The sequence below is a fragment of the Puntigrus tetrazona genome, chromosome 2, assembly GCF_018831695.1.
Source record: "Puntigrus tetrazona isolate hp1 chromosome 2, ASM1883169v1, whole genome shotgun sequence".
In the NCBI taxonomy this organism is placed as follows: domain Eukaryota; kingdom Metazoa; phylum Chordata; class Actinopteri; order Cypriniformes; family Cyprinidae; genus Puntigrus; species Puntigrus tetrazona.
Window position 1 is genome coordinate 1374316 of NC_056700.1, and position 22816 is coordinate 1397131.

At 37.6% G+C, this 22816-nt stretch overlaps 3 protein-coding genes and 4 non-coding genes across 10 annotated transcripts; 2 read left to right on the forward strand and 5 right to left on the reverse strand.

The window, feature by feature from the left end:
* The first annotated feature begins 742 nt into the window (after positions 1-742).
* Positions 743-7155, forward strand: b3gnt5b (UDP-GlcNAc:betaGal beta-1,3-N-acetylglucosaminyltransferase 5b). 3 transcript variants are annotated; one of them, XM_043255802.1, is made up of 3 exons: positions 743-979; positions 4274-5534; positions 7046-7155. In XM_043255802.1, the coding sequence occupies exons 2-3, from the start codon at positions 4458-4460 to the stop codon at positions 7127-7129; spliced, it is 1161 nt and encodes a 386-aa protein (XP_043111737.1). In that variant the 5' UTR covers positions 743-979; positions 4274-4457; the 3' UTR covers positions 7130-7155. The 3 variants fall into 3 exon arrangements, with proteins under 3 accessions (XP_043111737.1, XP_043111748.1, XP_043111745.1); XM_043255813.1 differs by having other exon boundaries at positions 745-979; positions 4274-5577; XM_043255810.1 differs by lacking the exon at positions 7046-7155 and having other exon boundaries at positions 745-979; positions 4274-7012.
* A 1106-nt stretch (positions 7156-8261) lies between these two features.
* On the reverse strand, positions 8262-14549 carry eif4a2 (eukaryotic translation initiation factor 4A). The gene is made up of 11 exons (XM_043255789.1): positions 14403-14549; positions 13557-13614; positions 11844-11976; positions 11539-11678; positions 10910-11078; positions 10598-10707; positions 9997-10140; positions 9570-9707; positions 9226-9315; positions 9072-9151; positions 8262-8975 (listed from the first exon to the last, which is right to left on the reverse strand). Exons 1-11 carry the CDS (start codon positions 14429-14431, stop codon positions 8831-8833), a joined length of 1236 nt encoding a protein of 411 aa, XP_043111724.1. The 5' UTR covers positions 14432-14549; the 3' UTR covers positions 8262-8830.
* Positions 9393-9469, reverse strand: LOC122328985. The gene has a single exon (XR_006247871.1). It is a non-coding gene; the product is annotated as a small nucleolar RNA SNORD2 (small nucleolar RNA).
* On the reverse strand, positions 9775-9960 carry LOC122328960. Its single transcript, XR_006247866.1, has one exon. It is a non-coding gene; the product is annotated as a small nucleolar RNA SNORA81 (small nucleolar RNA).
* Positions 10382-10560, reverse strand: LOC122328955. The gene has a single exon (XR_006247864.1). It is a non-coding gene; the product is annotated as a small nucleolar RNA SNORA81 (small nucleolar RNA).
* Positions 10782-10851, reverse strand: LOC122328981. The gene has a single exon (XR_006247870.1). It is a non-coding gene; the product is annotated as a small nucleolar RNA SNORD2 (small nucleolar RNA).
* Positions 14550-16396: 1847 nt separating the features above from the next.
* On the forward strand, positions 16397-21863 carry dcun1d1 (DCN1, defective in cullin neddylation 1, domain containing 1 (S. cerevisiae)). Of its 2 annotated transcripts, none has more exons than XM_043255821.1 (7): positions 16397-16494; positions 17098-17311; positions 17446-17614; positions 17730-17860; positions 17957-18039; positions 18594-18690; positions 21053-21863. In XM_043255821.1, exons 1-7 carry the CDS (start codon positions 16417-16419, stop codon positions 21127-21129), a joined length of 849 nt encoding a protein of 282 aa, XP_043111756.1. In that variant the 5' UTR covers positions 16397-16416; the 3' UTR covers positions 21130-21863. The 2 variants fall into 2 exon arrangements, with proteins under 2 accessions (XP_043111756.1, XP_043111762.1); XM_043255827.1 differs by lacking the exon at positions 16397-16494 and adding an exon at positions 16519-17006.
* Positions 21864-22816: the final 953 nt, after the last annotated feature.

Below are 22816 nucleotides of genomic sequence, written 5' to 3' on the forward strand. Positions count from 1 at the left end.
AAAACTTCACATACACACTCCAGGAAAAAATAGATATTTATTTTGCATCTTGCGAAAAGGGGCATAATAGGTCCCCTTTATGCCCGATATAATAAAAAATGTATATAATTAAACTGATATAATTATCTTTGTGGACTGTCCTTGACCTCTCAAAACAACACAGGAAAGGCAGCATCCAAACAAAAAAAAAAAGCAAGCAAACAATTACTTGATATATATGTGCGTGTGTAAAGTTTGTAACTAGGCTGTTTTGGGTCACCATCATGTCCATTATTTTTCAAAATATCAGAACAAATAAATTCATACAGGTTTGGAACCGCTCGGGGCTGAGCAAATGGCAGAATTTTTTATTTTATTATTTTTTTTTTATTTTTATTACTATTCCTTTCATGAACATCAGCAATAAAGTAAAATGATAAAGTCAAAATTAAACGCTTTAAAGTAAAAAAAAAAAAAAAAAAAAAAAAACGGACGCTTGACCGATTTGCTTAAAAATTACATTAAGAAAATCAAGACTTGAATGACAAAATGAGTCTGAAACGCAAATAAGTTTAATTAGGGGAAAGCCAAAATCAATTTCCAAAAGCGCAAACATTAAAAAAAGAAGTTGTGAGTGCTGTATGTGATTAAAAAGTTTACATATATGTTTCATTTATGCTGTTCGGTTCAACAAATTACGTTTAAATGACACGTTAAATGACGCTTTTGTTTCAGAAGTCTGGTCGCCAAGTACGCATTTCCACGAGCGTCTCCTTTAACGTGAATTTAAACAAATACGGGAGTGTCCTTCATTACTCAAATGCCCTCAGACTTCGTGGTTGGGTCACTTTTCAACTTCTACAGGACAGGCTTCGCCACAGAGCAAAGAAATGCTGGTCGCGGATGTCTCGAACCGGTTTCGTGAAGAAAGTTAATGTTTAGACCGCGGGGACCCACTTTATCTAGGAGCTGTAATTAAAACAAGATGTGGACCTACACGGTAAGACCTTTTTGTGCTGCAGAATTACCTTTTCGTTTTTTATTTATTTTATTTTTTTGCCGGCGCGTTAACTTTCAGGCACATTGTTAGCGTCCAGCCTCATTCAGGACTCTGTATTTTGCGAGTGCTAAGTAAACGTAAAAGTTAAATAACGTTATAGGGCGAAGTCAGCTAAAATGAGCTATCAGGTAAAATGGGCTAAATAAGGTTGTAGCTGCTTAAATTTCCACAGAAAATCACAATGGCTGATCTGACACCGTCGCTTCGGCACTTGTTGACATGTAGAGATAATTTTTATTTGTGAGGAAACTGAGCACGGTATAGTACATTCATCACTAAGGGCGATTATAAGCGAGCCTAGCCGCAAAGTAAAGGTTTTTCAGCACGTTTTGACATGCTCTTTCAAATAAAAATGTTTAGTTTATGAAAGAAACTTTGCATTTTGTGAAGAAAATGTGATTTTAGGTGGAAATGGCTGGGCTGCACACACTTTTACACTTAAAGCTGAAAATGGGTTTGCATGCCTAGATATGTATCCATACAAACTATTAAAACTTAAAAAAAGCACACAAAAGAGACCAATGAGTCAGTTCATTTCTGATTGCATTTAATTAAATGTTCATTCAACTTTCTATTTCAATGAAATACATTTATAGTGGCACACTAAAGACAATAGTGTTAGTTTACTGTTATGTATAAAATGATTTATGCTGAAATTACAGAGAGTTTTGTTCTCTCGGCTGGCCGATGCCGTTGCTCAAGAAGGTACTTGGTGGTACTCCAACTCTACTTTTATACACATTTTAAAAAAAGAATATCATTGGATCCCGTGCATAGCTTATTTGATGCTATTATGAGTCATTTACCAAAAGGTGGCCCATTTAAGCTGACTTCACCCTTATACACACAAACGTTTATTTCATTAAAATAAAAATGAATTCTGTATGGACTTAATTAATTCTCTGCATGGACTTGACTAGAAACAGAGGTTATAGAATAGAAGGGACTTGGAAAGAACTGGTTTCAGATATCCACTGATAATCGTGTAACACCGCTTAGTTAAATGCAATTTAAAAATAATAATTCGGAGGCTCAGGCAAGCAAAGTTAGTTTTGATAAAACGTCCAGCATCATTTGTTTGCAGTTGCTACTTGGTTTGGCGTGTTTATATATGCAAATAAAATGCATTTTAAGTATGCAAGTGTCCAGATACTTTTTGTGGCCAATTTGGCTTAGTTTTGAAATCTGAGCATTTATGTTCCAAGCACTTGAATAAGGCGTAAAGGGTGTGTATTTGCCAGCTTTTTATATTAAATGGAGTGGACAGGGTATCGTGTTAACATTCTGTTGCTGTGGATGGTGGTGCACAAGTTAAAAAGTGTTTGAAATCAAAATGGAAACTGACCGAGTGTCCCAGAGTTACTTACAAGTGCGTTAATAACCATTCTATGAAATTTAAAGCATTACTCAAGGAGCGCTTTTCTATTTTTCCTCCTTATTCATGAGTTTCAGACGTACCTAATATTTTAGGAAAACTTAGAACACGTTTGGCGGTCTGCAGTTTTAAATTATCTTGTGCGAAAATACTAAAAAGCGCTATTAACTATTAAAGTTATTGTGATTAAAAATATATATATTTACACAACTGTTATATAGGCTTTGCCGGGTGATTGGTGGAAGCTCATCTCTCTGACGTTTCTCTGCCGTCCGGTCAAGTCAAGTATCCTGATGCCTTTCAGTGTTTTAACAAAGAAAACCGAGACCCTCGGGCCTGTTTTCTTTTCAAATTTGCATTTGCATTGCATAACATTTGCATTGCAGTCCTTTAGATGTGAGGATATGCTGCATTTTCTTTTAGGAAAGAAGTTGCGTGTCCAACAGATAGATTAAATAAGCTGAAAGGTCCTTCCCACAAAATATATATACATATATAGATATATAGATTGGAAAATTAGTTTTGAATTGTGAATCATGAGAATGACCTTTCGGTGTAGTAGATTTACTATCTTAATATTTAGTTTCACAGTTGGTCAGACTACATTCATGCAAAACAGGATGTTTCAAAATGAGACACATTAGAAATAACCAGCCAAGCTTGCTTAACCATTCACTTTGAATAAAACGCATCCAACACCACTGAAAGTACTTCAGTGGTGTCGGATGTTGCACGTATTTTGTGTCGCACGTCTGTGTTGCATTTGAACGTAAAGGAATAAATGTCGATTAAAGGCAGCGGCTAGGTGTAATGTTATTTACACTAAGGGAAAATAGCATATTTTCTTTAGCGACAGATGCGATTTGCAGAAACCGCCAATGGCGACGCATGCTATTTACACTATGTGAAAATAGCAGCATTTTTTTTTTGTGATGTGCTATTTAAACTAAGTGCAAATAAATAGCTATAGATTCTATTTACACCATGTTAAAATGGGATTTCTTTTTATCCACCGTTTTCCTCAATGCGGAAGTAAGCCTATGGGTGAGGCTTCCAGTTCATTAGACTCTATAGGTAAATAACAAGCAGAATAAATTGTAAAGCTGTTTGCACTATAAACTGCACTACGTGCTTAAAATACAACAAGACACAGCCATTTTTAACATCATGCAGCAAAACAGTTTTGTACAGCTAAAAAATATCTGGATGCAGATGAGACTATACTCAAGCTATACTCATAGAATTCACTAAAGGTGGATACTACTAACTGCAAATAGTGACAATTATCTGCACCTTAGTACTGTAGTACATTATAAAACAGTATGCAGTAATGAAAGTAAATTTGTAATTTTGACATTTTTATTGAAAATATATTTCTTGAAAGTTGAAAAGGGAGAAAACAAGTTTGCTGATTTGAATCGAATTTGCTTTTGAATTTGAAGCCGACTGCATCAAAATGGGTACGCGGGTTTAACCATCCGCACCATGACTGTTTACCGTCTTCTGTTGACTAGACAAGCACACAAACTGGTTAGTAGAGTTAGTGTAAATAGCCTCTGACCAACTTGGATACATTCATCCGTTTTTTACTCATCTATTTGCACTTATTGTAAATAGACACTCTGTTTATGAAATTTGGATTTTTTTTGGCGAAGGCATGTCTGTGAGGGTTATAAATGGAGAACGTAGGTTAAGATAATTCAGTTCACCAAAAGGTAACAGTTATGTCAGCATAAGGGTGAGTAAATGAGACAGAATGTCTGTTCCCTTTAAATGACTAATGTAAATTATTTTCTCATGTTATCTCGCTGATAATTCTTGAACAAAGTCCATTGAAGTTATGTACGTTTGTATTTCAGACTAACAATAACAGCGAAAGCACCTCAGTGGTGTCTTGACCAAGTCTTCAACATGAATGGCAGCTGAACTACCACAGTACCAGACTGCTTCCTGTTTCTCATATTGGAGCAAAGATTTGGCCAACACTCTAAATGAAACCAGGAATCTCACCAAGAGCAACAGGAGCAAAAGTTCAGAGGAGCCATGATATTTTTCAAAATGCCTAGATTCAAAAAATACCAACTACGGCTAATAATAATATGCTTTAGTAGCTTAATGCTCATGGCGTACTGGGAACAGATTGACAATAACATTGTAACCCACGTAATGTCGTTCTCCTACCGCTACCTTCTCAATAACTTCACATTCATTAACGCAAGCTTTAGAGTCAACCCCGAAGATGCTTTCAAGTACAACAATCGCAAATACCTAATAAAAAACGAGGGGAAGTGTGGTGAAAAGGACATTCTGCTCCTGCTCTTTGTGAAAAGCTCCTCAGAGAACTTTGAGAGAAGAAAAGCCATTCGTGCTACTTGGGGAAACGAGGCGTACGTTGAAAGAATGCTGGGTGTTACTGTAAAGGTATTGTTCGCTCTTGGCCTCCATCCTGAACCAGAGCAAAGAAGACTACTTAATATGAAACTGCTGGTTGAGGACCAAAGATATCACGACCTCATCCAGCAGGACTTCATGGACACCTTCCACAATCTTACTCTGAAGCTACTTTTGCAGCTTGGCTGGAAAGAAACCTACTGCCACCGTGCCCAGTTCCTCATGTCTGCAGATGACGACGTCTTCATTCATATTCCCAACTTAATTCACTTCTTGCAAGGGATCGGCCGTAGTAATCTCAAAAACCTTTGGATAGGAAGGGTGCACCGCGGTTCACCTCCCGTTCGAGACAAAGAGAGCAAATACTACGTGTCCCAAGACTTATACCCGTGGTTGTCTTACCCGGATTACACCCCTGGATCTGGGTATGTTCTCTCCAGAGATGCCGCTACCAAAATCTATCAAGCTGCGCTCACCATAAACACTTCCTTTCACATTGATGACGTCTTCCTCGGGATCTGCGCCAAAGTGCTAGATATCGCTCCCAAGGACCATGCGTTCTTTTCAGGAGAGGGAAAAGCTCCTAACCACCCTTGTATTTACAACCAGATGATGACTTCTCATGGACACGTCGGAGACATTCGGGAGATGTGGAAGCGTGTAACAGAAGCCGAAGTTGGTCAGATACCTTCAGGACTGATATGGAGGCTCTACTGCACTGTCACGAAAGTGAGGCTCCTGTGTGTACCTTTCCTCTCAAACTCTTACCCATGTAAGGCAGCTTTTTTTGAATATGACAGTTATTAAAATTGAAAAGAACTCTCGGATTACTAGAGTAACATTTTTCACAAGTAGGTTAGATAAGGGTTCTGTAAGGAATTTAGTGGTGTGTTCAGAGAAATAAAAAATTAAATGCATCCATTTTTCAAACCACTTACTGTGTTTACATTCACGGGGATACCGGAGCCTATCCCAGTGCTTCAGGCGCAGTGCCGCAGTGAAAAGCTCTCGCATAACTGCATGGCCAGTCCAATCCATATCTGATTGGAAATGGAAATTGAGACAAGGATGAGTAATGTAAAACTTTCTTCTATCATACCACGCCTTACACTCTGAAGGTCAACACCAGTCTCTTTTAACAATTTTCTGAATAGCGAAAATTGTTCCTTTTATAGAAGCAGATTAAATAATTTCCTATCTAGAATAATAGTTTTTTTTATTCATTTGACTATGCTTAGCCTGTTTTTGACATACGTACACCTTACTGAACTGGTATAAAATTATTTCTGAATAGATTCCTAAACACAATAAGCACAGTTAATGGTAATCAATGTAAACATCAATGTATATATTTAAGAAAAACAACAAAAAAAACATTATTAATGGAGTTTGATTGCAAACATGATTTGGTGTTTGATTGGAAGGAGGTTTTTGCTCTTCTAGTGGACTAGTTTTGCTTTACTGGACACTTTAAGGCTTAGGATGTGTCCTCTGTAGCCACACACGAAAATGGGAAGATTTGCATTTCAAATGTGCCCAAGAGGAGACGTTTGAAGGTACAAACTTTGCTAAAGGTAAAAAAGGCTTTCTGAAGAAAGGCCAATCTGATTATTGCGCGGTAAATTGTTCACCCACATATACATGACCTGGCCAACAGTACGCAGACACCCTCTTCTAATAAAGTGCTGTGGTGATATTTTTGTAAGTCAAACTGGAGGTTGATCGCCCTGAGGTGCATTTCCAGAACCAACAATGGTTGTAAGATTTACAGTTCAAGGGAACTTGCGACCTTAGCCAAGAGTGCTCTTGTAAAATGTAGCCCTGGGGCCTGTTGCAATAAGGAAGTTCAACCATCTCTGAGTTTAAACTTGATCTCGAGTTGACTTAATATTAAAAACTTTTCGGTTTCATAACCGCTGAATTGTGTAGTTCATTCAGCTCAGAGTTTAGCACGTGCACCACGACTATGAAAAGCCATGATCCACGGAGCGCCGGGATTCACCACAGCAACAGCTCAGTCAGTGCGTAACTTTAATTCTTAATAAAGCTTTTCGTTGTTTGAAACGCGTAAGCATTAAAAGTTCATAGGTGTAGGAAAAATTACTTTACAAACGTTTGACATAAAATATCCCTATCTGTTTCAATGCACTGTTGTTTTGTCCCTAGTCTAACGCTTTTTTCACATAATTAAATATTCTCTAATTCAACCCGTTACATTTCTTATTTTACTCAATCGACAGATTAAGAAGGCAAAGGCACCCAAGAGAGGAAGAATCTGCCTCACCAATGAGAGATGGAGATGGTCAAGTACTGGAATCTTATAATACAAAATAAAGGTTGCAGCAAGATGGTATCAAGTGAACGTTATTCATCAGTTTAGCTTTATTTAAACCGAATGCTATAATGCTGATGTACGGTTTTGTAAACAGTCCTTAAAATCTCTGCATCTTCGAAGTTTTAAATAAATCTGCCATTTAAAATGGTACCACTCAAATAAGAATGCATGTGAAAATGGCAACAAAAAAAAAATCTCTAAAAAAAATAACACAAGGTAACCTAATTAGTCTTGTGCCAGTGAGGGAAAGAAAAATAATGTGTGTTTTCCAATCACTTTTGACACGGAGATTATTTTTCTCATGGCCAAAAAATTTTACACCCAAAAAAATCCCCCAGGAAAATAAAAAAAAGACAAAATTAACCCATTTTTCCATCTATAAAAAAATGCATCTTAATATTTAGATATTTAAACATAAGCTGTAAAATGAGGAAGGAGATCTAAAGAAACTAAGCATTAAGCAAAGAAAACCTGCTCCCGACCAGGTCACAGAGTAAATTACTGCGGTAACTCAGTAAAACACCTCTTTCAGAAACAGGCTTGACTTACCCTTTCTTGAGCTTGACAAACCTCCCATTTTGAAACTGAAAACTTTTTTTTCCCCACTTAACAGCCCCTGGTTTTCTCACAAATCCTACAAAAACCCAATGGGTTTATCCACTGGCTGAAAATAAATTGTGACTGGCACAAGTTTGATTAGGTTTTCACATTCAGTGTTCCAGATATCATCTTTATCACTTCACTTGTTAGCACCCAGTTTGGTGCAACAAAATTAAATCATCTGCTCTATGTAGTTTGGCAAGGCTCCTTAACTCCAGTGAAGAAATCTTAAAGCTGAGAAAGTGACTGTGGGAAAACTTGACTGGAAATGATCGAAAGCTCCAACCTCAAGACTACAGAGCATGGTGACCGTAACAGTCCCATCACCCCAAAATAGGAACAAATCTCTTGTGGCAAGTCTTCCCAGAAACATTAATTTGTTCCACCCAACATCTTGAGAAGGGTCAGTGAAAGGCAAATGTGTCCACATTCTTCAGACAAGACTGGGAGTTCAACTTCTATCGAGTCCCAAAAACAAACTTGTATACATAAGTCTCTCCACTCATGACACTGGACAACAATTCATGGACAGAATAATCATCCTCTTTATTTTCAAATGGGCCAAACACTACATGGAACATTGAGTTAAGGTGTCAAGACCCACCTTTGAAGAGGACTTCACAAAAAGAAGTACTTGATAAAACAATATACATTTAAAGTATACATTCCACAAAACTAAAAAGTGCCTTTATATATTACTAAATAGGTAAAGTGAACCCAAGTTAAACTGCACACATATGTTAGCATAACATAATTGGCAGACTTAATGCAGCACTTGTATCTTTTAGTCCACAAGTAAATTACTAAACGATGAAGAACATCTAACACGTACATTTTGAACATACTAGGGAAAAAATACCTGAAAAAGAATACATGTAAAGAACCCATGTTTTGTAAACGCCACCACCAGTAAATACTGATATGGTTGGAGTCTACAACCGTCCACACAGAGAGTCAACGTCACGTATCGAATTCGTAAGTCGGATCCGCTGCCAGCATTGAGGAGAGTAGGTTTTTTTTTCTTCCAATAAAATAAGCGCAAATGGAAGTGATCATTCAACGGCTATCCCTGCATTAAAAGCTCCAAAGTTTAAATCAGGTCGGCGACATTCATGGGCATCTCCTCAACTGTTGTATTGTAAAACGTCTCGATGTCTCGAAGAATCCTTTTGTCTTCTTCAGTAACGAAGTTGATGGCTACACCTTTTCTGCCAAATCGACCTCCACGGCCAATCCTGAGAAATGACAATAGCGAAGACAAGGTTACAACTTAAGCACAGACAGCATTAAAAAAAATAAAAATACAGTTAACATTTGAACATTTCATTCACCTATGGATATAGTTCTCCCGATTTGTTGGCAAGTCATAGTTGATGACAAGTGAAACTTGTTGCACATCAATCCCACGAGCCTAAGGAACAGGGATATCTGGGTAAGTAATGCATGATAACCCCCCCTTTTTCAGAAAACCGAAGCTCTACTCACCAGTAAATCTGTGGTTATGAGCACTCTGCTAGAGCCAGACCTGAACTCTCTCATAATTATGTCTCGTTCCTTCTGATCCATGTCTCCATGCTAACAAAAACAAAAGAAAGACTGCTTTAACCAATGAAAGTCATTGTAAACACCACACTGTTTTAGAAACTGGACAAGTACGATCAGTTATGTTTAGAAACAAATCTCTCCATGAGAGGTCAGTCCCGAAAGATGGTATACCATCATTTCATACTTTATCCAGCATAAACTGTGCAATCAGTCTCGTAGATACCTGGCCTAACATTAACTACTAAAGCATCGTTTCATCCATTAACATAAGTACATTAAATTACCAGAGCAGACACAGTGAAATCTCTGGCATGCATCTTCTCAGTCAGCCAGTCAACCTTTCTTCTTGTGTTCAAGAAGATAACGGCCTGGGTGATTGTAAGAGTCTCGTAGAGGTCACACAGCGTGTCCAACTTCCATTCCTACAGCACAAGTTATACATTAGCACAGAACCACCACAAGGTGTCATCCTACCGCAACATCTAAGATATGTATGGCACAAAATCTCGAGACTTTGGACACCGGACATTAAGAAAGAGGTCCGTCCTAGACTCATTTCCGAATGTGTGCTTTTGCTCTTCCTTCTTTAAAGTTAACCAGTACTAGCATTAACACCAGAGCAAGACCAGAAGGTCTGGAGCTGGTGATTTTAGCACGGCGCTTTTAAAAGAAGGGACATGAGGCATTATAAAGAGGCAACCAGGTCCTCACCTCTCGTTCTACATTGATGTAAAACTGTTTAATACCCTCCAGAGTCAGCTCCTCCTTTTTCACCAGGATGCGAACAGGTTCTCGCATGAACTTGGTGGTCACCTCCAGCACATCGGCAGGCATGGTGGCCGAAAGCAGCACAACCTGGCGACAAAAGACTCAGTCAGACCACGAACAAAATTCAAATTCTGAAAACACTAGTTAAGGATTCAACATTTAATAACAGTAAAGAGGAGCTACAAGAACTCAAAGTCTGGGCAACGAGTGATGCTTGTGTCCTTCAGCATGATTTCATACAAGGTTCTCCATTAATAAAAGCAAGAACATATTGGGGGGTTTGTTTTGAAAACTTAATGGCATCCAAGATTTCTCCACTTGAAAATATAAATGTTGCTCTAGACCTTGAAACATAAGCCACTGGACATTAAGAAAGAGGTCCGACTCCGTTTCATTTCCGGTGCAGGGCTACTGCTCTTCTTCCACATGATACTCTGCTAGCATTATTGCATAAACCAGGAGAACCTAGAATCTGCAATTTTAGCAGAGTTCTTTTGAGCAGAAGACCCCTCCATTGAAAGTCCGGTACCACACGCTGACTTACTTGGATGTTTGTGCTTAACTTCTGGAAAATCTCATAGATTTGATCCTTGAATCCACGACTCAGCATTTCATCAGCCTCATCAAGGACAAACATCTTGATCCATTTGGGAGCTGTAATAATAATAATAAAAAAAAAAAGGCTTAATTCAAACCTTTACTAAACAGTTACAATACTGTGTTCAAATGTATGATCAGTTAAGTTGTAAACTTCTCCATTACAGGTCAGTCCCGAAAGATGATACCATCACGTCATACTGCATCCCAACTGGGCATGCCTGTTTTATAGTCTAATTTATTTGCATTCATTGCTTACACAGGTATCTCCTGTTCAGCATGTCAAAGACTCGGCCTGGCGTGCCAACAACGATGTGTGGAGCCTCCGCCTGGAGCTTTTGCATTTCGTTCCGCACGTTGGTGCCTCCAATGCAGGCATGGCAAGAAGCGCCCATGTAATCACCCAAGGCCAGGATAACCTTCTGAATCTAGGGAGCAGACAGTAAGGGGAGAGAAAAACATAAAATAAAATGTATTTCCTCAAGTATTGACATTTAATAGCCACTGTGCACCAAGCCAAATATTGGACCGGTATGACCAGTTAAAAAGGTCATCGCTATAAGACAATCCCAAAAACAGTATATTAAAACAAAGCACCATTTTGCTACAATCACCACATGGAATACAGCTGGCAGTCTAACCAACAGTCAACTAAAATCTAATGTCCAACCACTTACAGTAAACACTTCTGTACTCTAAATTATTCTGGCTGAAGCACTAGCTAACTACTTCCTGCCAAAAAAAAAAATTAAACAAATTAAAATGACATCCACATTTAATGACTGGAGCAGGAAGAACAGCAAAAGAGTACCTTGAATCGGGCTACTGCCAGAATATGCCGCCTTGGTCTGAGACACTAAGTTTATGGTGACCTCAGGTACAGCATACCTGCTGAGCGAGCTCTCGGGTTGGTGCCAGGACCAGAGCCTGAGTCTCTTTCTGCTCAATCTCCAACTGCTGCAGGATGGAAATGGCAAACGTGGCAGTTTTACCAGTGCCTGACTGCGCCTGAGCGATAACATCATACCCTATGGACAAATAAGAGCAATTCAGACTCCTGTATAACACGCCATCGGTTTAAAAGGCAGTGATTCACGCTAGAATTTAACGGAGCACATTAGCAAATTGCATACAAACCTTGTTTATTGAAAAAGCATGTCAAGCAAATATTAAAATGTAACAATTTTTGGTACCTTTTATGCAAGGGATTATAGCTCTCTGCTGGATTGCCGAGGGTTTCTCAAAACCATAAGCGTAAATTCCTCGAAGGAGAGTTTCCTTCAGGTTCATGTCATCAAAGTTGTCCGTAATCTCGTTCCAGTTGCTCTGTAAAAATAATACAAGTTCACTTAAACTCGGCTCAACAAGTACAGACAATATCCTTACTGTAAGTTGATGGGACGTTGCCTTCAAAAAACACGTCAAACTGCGAGTACACATCAGAAGCATGAGAGCTGGGTACTCTATTGTCCATTTCGGTCACATTAGAGATCCTAAACACTGATCGTTCATCAGTTATTCAAACCGTTTTATTCAAAACTTTAAATAGTCTGTTTACTCGGCTACAGCTATAGCCCCGTTAGCTACTTCTCTGGATATGACCATGTGAGGGCACCCTCTGGCATCCCATATGAATGAAACATGCATTTATAACGCAAACGGCCAACCTGTCTGGAGGAAATTTGTGTAAATAGCGAACCCTGAATGATACCCAAGCAATGTAATTACAGTTGGGATTTTCAGTAAGGTCATTCATCCTATAGTGGGGTGTCATAATTGGTCGAGTTTTAAATGGTAACAAACAGGGCATTTGCTGCCTTCACATGTTCTCAAACGTCCTACTTCTGAATTCATAATTGGGCACACACTGCTTTTAAGTGCTTATACCCGGAACGAACAAGTCATAAGACACCAGTTTCATAAAGTACTAAAAGTAGACAAATTAGTCATTTCAATGACTTTAGAAAAGGCTGGTTATTATTTCAATGTAAATTGGTCTAATTTGAATCTGAAAAGTAAGAACCAGTCTTACCCACTAGCTGCTAGACAAGGAGGAAGGAGTCTTAAGACATAGGCTAACAAAGGCTGATTTTATGCAACTGGTTGGTTCATTTTTGCTCATTTCCTGAGGTAAAAACTCGTTAAAGCTGAAACTCTCTGAAGATATTTTAATGAATATCCAACAGATTCTCAATATGAAACAATTAACTGAACCGTATTACTGACAACCCATGCTGTTGCCAGGTTATCTGGAGAGTTTACTGAAACGCAGCATATCCAATGGTTATTTATACATGCATAAACTGCTATAAAACAAGAGAAGTGACTGATGTTGTGGGGCGAAAAAGGTCAACGGAGCATTGATCTAATCACCGACTGTTTACTTGGTTTAAGGAAACAAAAGTTGAGCTCCCTAAAGACGAGGCTATAATTAGTTTGCGATATTGGCACCGATAATTACGAAGTTTCAATTGTATCGAAAAGTTGATGTTAAATTGTGCGATATCGTTAATCAGAAGTTACTTGTTTCTAGATAAGTCTTTGCCCCTATAGTCCTCCCAATTTGGAAAAGGCAAATTTTTCCAAGCACAAAAGTAATAGCACTCATGTCTAATTTCCAACTAGGAAACAACTTAACTACCACAATTCAGACGGCACGATGCAAAAAAATAAATGACAAATGCTTGCTAGTCAAAATCCAGAGTGCTTTACAGCATTCACAGAGATTGTGCCTGCATTCAAATTTATCGTGCTCCCAGACCAAGTAGGTTTAAAAGTGAGCTGTGATGCATGCTTCACTGACTATTGTTTTTGCCCACAAAATGTGACACAGTAAAGATAGACCAAAACAAAGATATTCATTAGAACCACTAAATCAGGACCCCTCAGGACTTTAAGACACAAACCTCGATGACACCATCAGGCTCCATCCCTTCAGGCCCCCCATGGTCTCGATCTCTTGAGCTTAAAAAAAGGGAAGAGAGAAAAAAGGGAACACTTTCAGTACAAGCAATTTTAACAACAAAGCATTACAGAACACGAACGGTCAGAAAACGCGCGTGCAAGCGAGTACACATTCCAAAGCCGCCACGTGGACGACCGTTAACAAAGCTGTAAATACACACTTTAGAGAATAAAGGCTTGTATTCCGTGAAAATGACTTAGTCATGGTCTACCTTAAAGCCTACGCCCAAATTTGGTCAGACTTATTTACAGTAGAAACACTTCGTCGCGTTTGATGTGCTAAAAGCTGTTTCTACTACCCATAGTTATTTCACATGATAAAAATCTTCTCTTCTCATAAAATAAATAAATTCTACTGTTAAACATGAACAACTACGGCTTTATGAAACAAGTACAACATAAAAAAAAAGACAGAGGGAGAGAACGCGGTGTGAATGCACGGCCTCAAGCATGGAGGCCACGAGTTAGATTTCAGGGTGGGCGTGAAGCCTATTTAATAGTAATCGTTTCGATACTTAAATCACTGCACTTACAAACAAAATAGTTGAAATTGACGTTTTAAATCATAGAGGAACACGAGCGCCTAGTACGTGAGAACACACATGTAAGCATGCGACGCTAAGAGACTCTAGTTAGCTACGCGGCCTGCTTAATATCACAAGCGCCATGTCAAAATCCATGCACCAGCGTTATAATTAGCCTAATGCTTCTCTAGTTCAACAAGATGCACGTTAAAGGACAACATTTGACATAAAGTGAATGAAGGTTACGTGACATAAACATTTTACCTGTTGTAATCAGCAGAACCGCTAGACATGGTCCGTTCGCGACTTCGGCATTCACTCGGAAAGGAAGAACATGTGAATCTCTGGCGATTTTATCTAACCGGAACTTCTTTTTGTGCATTTAGAGTAAAACTGTATGAGCGCTAAAGCAGCTACGCGCGATTGGCGTTTTATCGATTGCGAGAAGCTATTTAATGCGAGCTAAGTACGCACTAATTTTAGCAGTGTTTGTCTTTGTTATGTCGAAGTTTGCGAGGGACTATATGGAGAAGCGCAAGGATATTGCACCATTGATAGGGAGTAGTGGAGTCGCTACGGGGTCTCCACAGTTCTGGCCTTAAAATGGGACTGACTTAAAGTGACAGTTCGCCTGAAAATATAAGTTTTAATTTATTCAGCCTCGCGTTTTTCTAAAAATGGATGGTTTTCTTTCACCATGTAACACAAAAGTGGCTTTTAAGTGACTTGCACAGTTTCAGTCACCAGTCACTTCAACTGTATGAAACGCTGCAGAGAAAGTTAATGACTGTTACATGGCCAATAATTAAAATGTTAATGCATAATATAGTTATTTAAATATTGCAGAGTAAAAAAAGCATTAATCAATTCATACTGACTTTGATTTTTATCATTGTATTAATTCATATTATATACCATTGGAAATCTCAGTTTCAAACTAATTTCCATATATAAATAATGAGAGAGAATTCTCTTGTCCTAGTCCATTGGTCTCAAACTCAATTCCTGGAGGGTCACAGCTCTGCACAGTTTAGCTCCAACTCTAAATCACACCCAACTTGGATGTTCTTAGTGATCCTAAAGACCTTGATTAGCTGGATCAGGTGTGTTTAATTAGGGTTGGAGCTAAACTGTGCAAAGCCCTCCAGGATTTGAGTTTGAGACCTATTGACTAGGACAAGAGAATTCTCTCTCATTATTTATATATAGTAAGTAAAATTTCTCCTGTACAACAATAAACAAGGAGACTTCTAAAATCACGATCTTTCAGAAAAAGCCTCATATTGCTCACAAAAAAAATATGAGTTTACGATAGGGGGAACAGTTTTTAATTATGCCACCTGTTATAATTATTTGTGTCTGACAATATCAGCATCTGGACAGTTCAATACTGCAATAAAGCATCTGATGGATAAGGCACGCAGTTTTTACAGTAGGCCTATAAATTGAACTCACCCGTTAAACTGTGACTGAAAATCTTTGATAGCATTATGAAACCCATTCTACTCTATGGCTCCAAATTTAAACTGAGCTATGAATTATGAGTAATTTTCCACCTTGAGTTCATGCCCCAAGTCTTGGCTACAGGGCAGAACTGGACAGATTTGGGGGAAGGGACACCTAGAGAGTGACCCCATGCACTATTTAGCGGAAAGAACATCAACTCGATTGAATAATTTGCTTTAGGCATTTAAAAATGAAAGAAACAGAAGAAGGAGGGGGGGAAAAAAACACACTAAAAGAATGCATTCATGATTGGCTGCAAAAAGTTACTCAGTTGCCATACTTCCACAGAACAAAATCAGATTATAAATTGGCACCAAATCTGAGCGGTATTAAAGACTATAATCAGGGAAAGCTTGAAAAACCCGAGGATGACAGAGCCATCCTCACACGCTGCAGCAAATATAAAAACATTAGAGATGCCTATTTCATACAGATACCTCTGTCACCTGAATTCCGGCAACCAAGCAACTTAAAGAAAATCTTGTTTAAAGAAAAGGATAAACACCAGTCCTACTGCCATCAAATGAGGGACAGAGGTTGATCCCTTTTTCCCATTTTCAGTTGCTCTTTATTCAAGATGCAAATGCATGTGTGTTTATTCATTTCATTATTTATTTAACAGCATCCTGTGTATTGCTTTGGCAACATTGTTTTGAACTGAGAGAGATTATAGACGTTAAACCTTACGAACAGATACATGAAGTAATAATATAAAATAGTATTCAGTTTATGAACATCAACAGTGTCTGGCGAATAGTTGACTGCGGTACAAATGTCACTGCGCATGAGCGGAAGTAGGTGCAGGGCAGAGAGGGATAGCGGAAGAGGGAGTCTGGAAATCACAAACATGGTAAATGTGAAAAAAACACAACAATTCTTTTACTAATGTGCGTTACAGTCACGAAATACCCATAAAGCGTTACGACGAATCCCGCTTACATGTTATGTGGTTTTAGCGACGACGTTCCTGTAAATCTGTGTAAAAGGAGAGTGGGTTTATTGATGAATTAATTGTTAGACAGCTATAGAGAGCAGGTAGCTTTGAAGCTAGCGAGGTCAGAGCTGTTGGACAGCAAGGCTGTCAAGTATATTTTGCAAATGAGAAGCCGGATTAATTGGCCACTGTAAAGGATTGTTTGTTTGTTTGTCGTTTACAGAACCTTATGCAAACAGTGTGAAAGGCTGCTGAAAAGCAGTTCAGCAGATAGGCGTACGTTATGTATGAAGTCTTCGTGTTATATTAGTTACGTTCATGCTTGCTAGTAAATGATTTCTTATACTTGTCATTGAATATAAAATTACAGGGAAAGATAAACCAATTGGTGTCAATATGCCGTTGAGATACTGATTTTTACAGACTAGGTATATATGCAGCAATATGTAGCTGTACTAGTAACTGTTCGTATGCAATATATCTAAGTGAATGTGAGTTTATGCTTTTTGCCTTTTACAGAACAAGCTGAAATCCTCTCAGAAGGATAAAGTTCGCCAGTTCATGATCTTTACCCAGTCAAATGAGAAAACAGCATTGAATTGTTTGTCTCAGAATGATTGGAAACTAGATGTTGCCACAGACAACTTTTTCCAAAATCCCGACGTCTACATACAGAATCTAAAGGGAACACTAGACCGGAAGAAGTTAGAACAGCTTTACAATCGGTACAGAGGTAAGGATCGATCGGCATATCATTACTTGAAAATAGCATTTTTTGTGTTATGAAACGACAAACACACTAAACCATGCTTTGTGTAATTTTCTGTAAGAAACGAGTAGATGTCTTGCGGTGTATTGGTTTTACAGACCCTCAAGATGATAACAAGATCGGTATAGATGGAATCCAGCAGTTCTGTGATGATTTGGGTCTTGATCCAGCCAGTGTAAGTGTTCTGCTAATAGCTTGGAAGTTTCGGGCCGCAACGCAATGCGAGTTCTCCAAACAAGAATTCATGGAGGGAATGGCTGAGCAAGGGTAATTTTTTTTATCATTATTATTTTTTGTCACATTTGAGCTCTCCGAGTTGTCTTTTTCCCTCATCCAATGTCTTACGTGCTGAAATGCTAATCTTTGCCTTTGTTTTGTCAAGGTGTGACAGTATAGAGAAACTCAAAGCACAGCTACCAAGGATGGAGCAAGAGTTGAAGGACCAAGGGAAATTTAAAGACTTCTATCAGTTCACATTCAACTTTGCTAAGAATCCAGGACAAAAGGGCCTAGGCATGTGTTGGGTTCATCTTCATTTGTTCCTTTCATTTTTATTTATAGTTAACTAGTGTTTTTTCAGTTTTATTGTTTTGTTTTGTTTTTCTCTAGACCTAGAAATGGCAATTGCATACTGGAATTTAATATTGGCTGGGCGTTTTAAATTTCTAGATCTATGGAACAAATTTTTATTGGTGAGTATTGTTCTGTTTATGGCTTTAAGTTATGTATAGATTTAACTTTTACCTTTTTAGTCTATGCTCAACTGCCATCACCAAACTAAAAAAAAAGATCTAAAATCACAGCTTTGTTCGAGCCGATGTATATTAGGGTATTAATAAATTGTGTTGTCTAAAGTCTGGAATAAGCTACACAATTTTTGGACACATTTATAAAACATACATATGGTTAAAGACAATAACTGCTTCATATACTAAACAGCCGAGGGTTCTGAACACCTCAAACTTTGTACAGAAACATGCACTTTTTTGCAAGAAGATGTATGACGGTTTAAAGCAATGTCCTAAATCCTAAACAGCCTCAAAAAAATGAACGTCTTTGGATGGATTCATAGTGAGAGTCTGTCTTTGTTTGCCTTAAACCTACAGCCTGTCTCTGATTTTCAACAATTATCACTGATGTATCAAAAAGTTGTGTAGCATATTCTGATCGTAATTGGTAAAAGTAATGTTTAATCGCTGCAAAACAGGATAAAAATCTTTTGATTTCTTTTGCTTATGCATTGCAGGAGCATCATAAGCGATCCATTCCCAAAGACACATGGAACCTTTTGTTAGATTTCAGCACGATGATCACAGATGATATGTCAAACTATGATGAGGAAGGTCAGTTTGAACTACTTTCATTTTTAATTCGTCTTTGTTTGCCGTTCCAACTTTCTCCTTCATTAACCATTCCTTGGTTACAACACTTGTGTGCTTGCGATTGCCGTCTTGTTCCGTGGCCCACTTTCTTTTGAGACTCCTGATGTTTTCCTTTAGAACTTGCAGAATTCATTGTTCCATCAATAACGGAAAAGCCACCCTGGCCAAGACGGGTCCAAACCATGATACTATTACCACAGTGTTTCAGATATGGGTTCTTATGCTGGAATGCAGTGTGTTCTTTTCTCTAAACCTAACGCTACTTAAAACAGAATGTTTTATTTTGGTCTCAAAAAAATGGTGTCAACAAATTCTTTTCTTCATAACCCTCTGGCATGTGCGCATGATTTAGCAAACTTCAGGCGGGCAGCAATGTTCTTTTTAGGAGAGCAGTGGCTTTCTCCTTGAAACATTAACCAACATGAGAAAGGCTTTTAATTCCTTACAAGTTACCCAGGGCTCCTCAAAGACGGTTACGCATCTTGCTTTTAGAGTGATCTTTGTTGGTGGACCACTCCTGGGAAGAATAACGATAGTCTTGTATTTCCCATTTTTTTGAGGTCCCCAGAGATCTCATTTGCTCGTGCTATGATTTACAGTACTTCCACAGACTTTCATAGATCTCTGCTCTTGAAATGAATTTCCCCTCCAATAGTATTGAAACGATGAGGCCAATTCCTTTCCTTTATTTTTGCTGTACACTGAAAACATTTGGGGTTTAACATCAAAAAATGTACATTGCTTGTCTGATGTTCATCCGTGTCAGCTTTTATTACCTCTGGATTTGATGCACAACTTAGATATCACCTTTTGTTTAAACCCATCCGTCTTTCACGTGAGCAAAAGTACTGGAGCAGATAAAGTGAGTAAGACTTAATATTTAGTGGCAAATCCTTTGCTTTGAATAACTGCATCAAGCCTGTGATCCACTGGCATCACCAAACACCTTCTTTTGGGATCTTTTTCCAGGCTTTCAGCACAGCCTCTTGCAGTTTGTTTTTTGGGGACTACCCCCTTCAGTCTCCTCTTTAGCAGGTAAAAGGTATGCTCTATAGGGTTTAAGTCTGGAGATGAAGTTTGGTTGCTTCTTTCTTTAAACTGGCAGACAAAATGTTTCTGTAGACTTCTGAGTTCATTTAGCTGCTGCCGTCATGTTACGTCATCAATAAAGATTAATGAGCTCGTCCCAGAAGAAGCCATGCAAGCTCAAGCCATGATGCCTCCACTGTGTTTCACAGATGAGCTTATAATATATGTGTAATTATGCGCAGATTAATTCTTTATCAAACTTTCCGTCACTTTGGTATAACTTTGTCCCAGATGTTTTGTGGCTCATTTCTGTACTTTTTTGGCAAATTCCAGCCTGGCCTTTGTTCTTCTTGCTAATGAGTGGTTTGCATCTTCTGGTGTAGCCTCCGTTCTTGTGATCATGAATACTTCGATACCTTCACTCCTACCCTTTGGAGGTTGTTGCTGATCTCACTCACAATTGTTTTAGGCTCTTTCCTGACCGCTTTTGCAATGTTTCCGTCGTCAACTGCAGTTTTTTTTATTTTGGTCTATCTGTTTGATGTTAGTACTTCTTCTTCAGGACATTCTATATGTTTGAAATGGTTATAGCCAATACGTGTGCAATGGCTCTGGTTGATTTTCCTTCTTCTCTAGGTCTCTTTTTCTCTGGTTTTCATGTTGGTTTAAGCCCTTAACTTTAAATGCACAAAAACCCAAATCTGAAACATGAGCGTAGACATTTGGTGGTAATCATTGATGGAATGATCATTGTGATTTATTTTATTACCCAGGTGTATCCTGTCAGTAACATGTTCCAAGACTTGAATAAAAAATGGGTGGGTTCAAACAAAGGGTGCTAGATCCAGATGTAAACACCTGGACATAAAATCTCTTGTCTGATTTCCATCTTTTGATGTCAAACCCAAATGTTTTCAGTCTTTAGTGAAAAGTAAACACACACAGATATAAAGCTGGGAAATAATTAATCACACCCAAAATACATTTTTGTGAATATAATTTGTGCATACAATGTGTGTGTGAGAGATATGACACACACACAGTATATATTTAGAAAATATTTACACCTATATATTTATATTTCTGTAAATTACAGTTTATATATTATTTATATAACACACACACATGCATGCATGTATTATTTATCTTTATGTACACAGTAAACATATTTTGTACAAAAAAGTTTATATTTTGGATGTGATTATTTGTTACTTAAAATTGTTTTAATTTTGTGAGTAGATTTTAAAATGAAGTTTGCATTCACACCTCTGACTTTTTTCTATTCTCCGTTTAGGAGCATGGCCAGTACTTATTGACGATTTTGTGGAGTTTGCGCGACCGTACATTGGCACCAAGAGCACAGCTGTATAAGTACATTCCTTCTGAGGGCTGTCTGGACCTCACTGAAAACAAACAGCTTCTGCTGAGCACAGAGGACTGAACGGAGATCTGCATTGCCTTTTCAAAGCCCTCAGGACTGAGACATTTATACGAACCAGAGACATTAAAAGGCATCTTTTCTCTTCAGTCGTCTAATGGTGGTTTGGGCTTTTATCTTTTTGGGCCTGTTTTTGTTTTGACTTCATACAGGATCTTGTTCAATCTCTGGGACTTCAGCGGTCTCATCCAGATGAAGCAGTTTGTCGAACAAACTGTCACAGATACAGTTAGGAAATGTCAATATCTTAATTTTAGTACTCCATGTGCATTCTTGCTTCGAATGTTTGTTTCTTTCCAATGGGTTTTTATGAAAATTGTTTGATTGATCTCTCTTTTTTTATAAAACAGAGTAGCTGGTGTCTCAAGAGCCAGTCACATTTACTTTTCTTTTTGTGTTTTATTGTGACTTAATGTACTTTTTTCTGTTGATGTCCAGACAGTGATTTCACTTTGCTTGTTTGGTTTTGATTAAATCGATAGATCATAATAACTGAGAATATTATATTTTACAATCCTAGAAATAATATTAATTTGAACATTACCTCAGTTTTCATTGATTAATGACTCCATTTGATGTATTGATATACTGTGTTTGCAGTTCATTCAGCACTTTGATAAGTCACATAATCCATACAATAAAATCAGGTTATAGTTGATGAATAAAACTGGGTGGCCTTGAAAATATTTTTGTGTGTGTGTGTGTGTGTGTGTGTGTGTGGTAGATTATAGCGTTTAACCACACAGTGCAACTTTCTTACAAAGTCATTGTAATACTTTTTAGTTCACCCAAAAAGGAAAATCATTTACTCAGATGTATTTTATGTTATTTCAGAACATAAATACCATTGACTAGCTTTTTAGACTTCTATTATAAAATTCTATAATATATAAAAAAATTTTTTCATGATACAGATTTAGGATGAAAGGCGGATGCGTAAATTATTTCCAAAACTAATTTCTGTTTTTTTTTTTGTATAATTTCATTATAAAGGACTCCTAAATCACAAAATTATAAGAAAGTTATTCATACTTTTGTTCACACAGTTAAAGTATTTTTTTTTATGCCACAATAACAAAAAGTAATACATAAAGCATTGCATGTTTTCAGTGTTTGTTTTAGATTTATATTTAATTTGCATTTTTAAAATGTGAAAGGTTTGGTTTGCATGTGATACCATGCTAGTAAAATAAATAACTGATTAATGTATTTATCTTTTAAACAATTCCTTCGAAAAATAAAAAAGCACACTGAACAAACCGGCCAATCTTCGTTGTATATCCCAGTTTTTTATTAATAAGATCAATAAGAGGTGTAAAAGGCACTGTAGCATTTTACTCAAGTGAAAGTAAAGCTACTCAGAAAAAAAAAACAACAACAAAAAAACATTTACTCAATTAAAAGTACAAGTATCTGGCAAAAAACATACTTGAGTAAAAGAAAAAAAAGATCTACTTTAAATTTGTACTCAAGTATTAAAAAAGTAGAACTTTTTCCTGAAAGAGGTTTGGTTAAAAGAGAAAACAATACAAAACATTGATCATTGGTTCTCACATCAAGCACATTTAAGCTTACGTTTGCCATTTTTAATGTGCATAAGATAAAATAAAAATGTAATGT

Coding starts and splice junctions, on each gene's coding strand:
- b3gnt5b (XM_043255802.1), top strand. CDS start 4,458: ATGATATTTTTCAAAATGCCTAGATTCAAAAAATACCAACTACGGCTA. Junction 5,535..7,045: donor TCTACTGCACTGTCACGAAA/GTGAGGCTCCTG, acceptor CTCAATCGACAG/ATTAAGAAGGCAAAGGCACC.
- eif4a2 (XM_043255789.1), bottom strand. CDS start 14,431: ATGTCTAGCGGTTCTGCTGATTACAACAG. Junction 10,708..10,909: donor GCTGAACAGGAGATACCTGT/GTAAGCAATGAA, acceptor TTATTATTACAG/CTCCCAAATGGATCAAGATG. Junction 9,316..9,569: donor ATTTCACTGTGTCTGCTCTG/GTAATTTAATGT, acceptor TGTTTTTGTTAG/CATGGAGACATGGATCAGAA.
- dcun1d1 (XM_043255821.1), top strand. CDS start 16,417: ATGTCACTGCGCATGAGCGGAAGTAGGTGCAGGGCAGAGAGGGATAGC. Junction 16,495..17,097: donor GTCTGGAAATCACAAACATG/GTAAATGTGAAA, acceptor TGCCTTTTACAG/AACAAGCTGAAATCCTCTCA. Junction 17,861..17,956: donor TCCAGGACAAAAGGGCCTAG/GCATGTGTTGGG, acceptor GTTTTTCTCTAG/ACCTAGAAATGGCAATTGCA.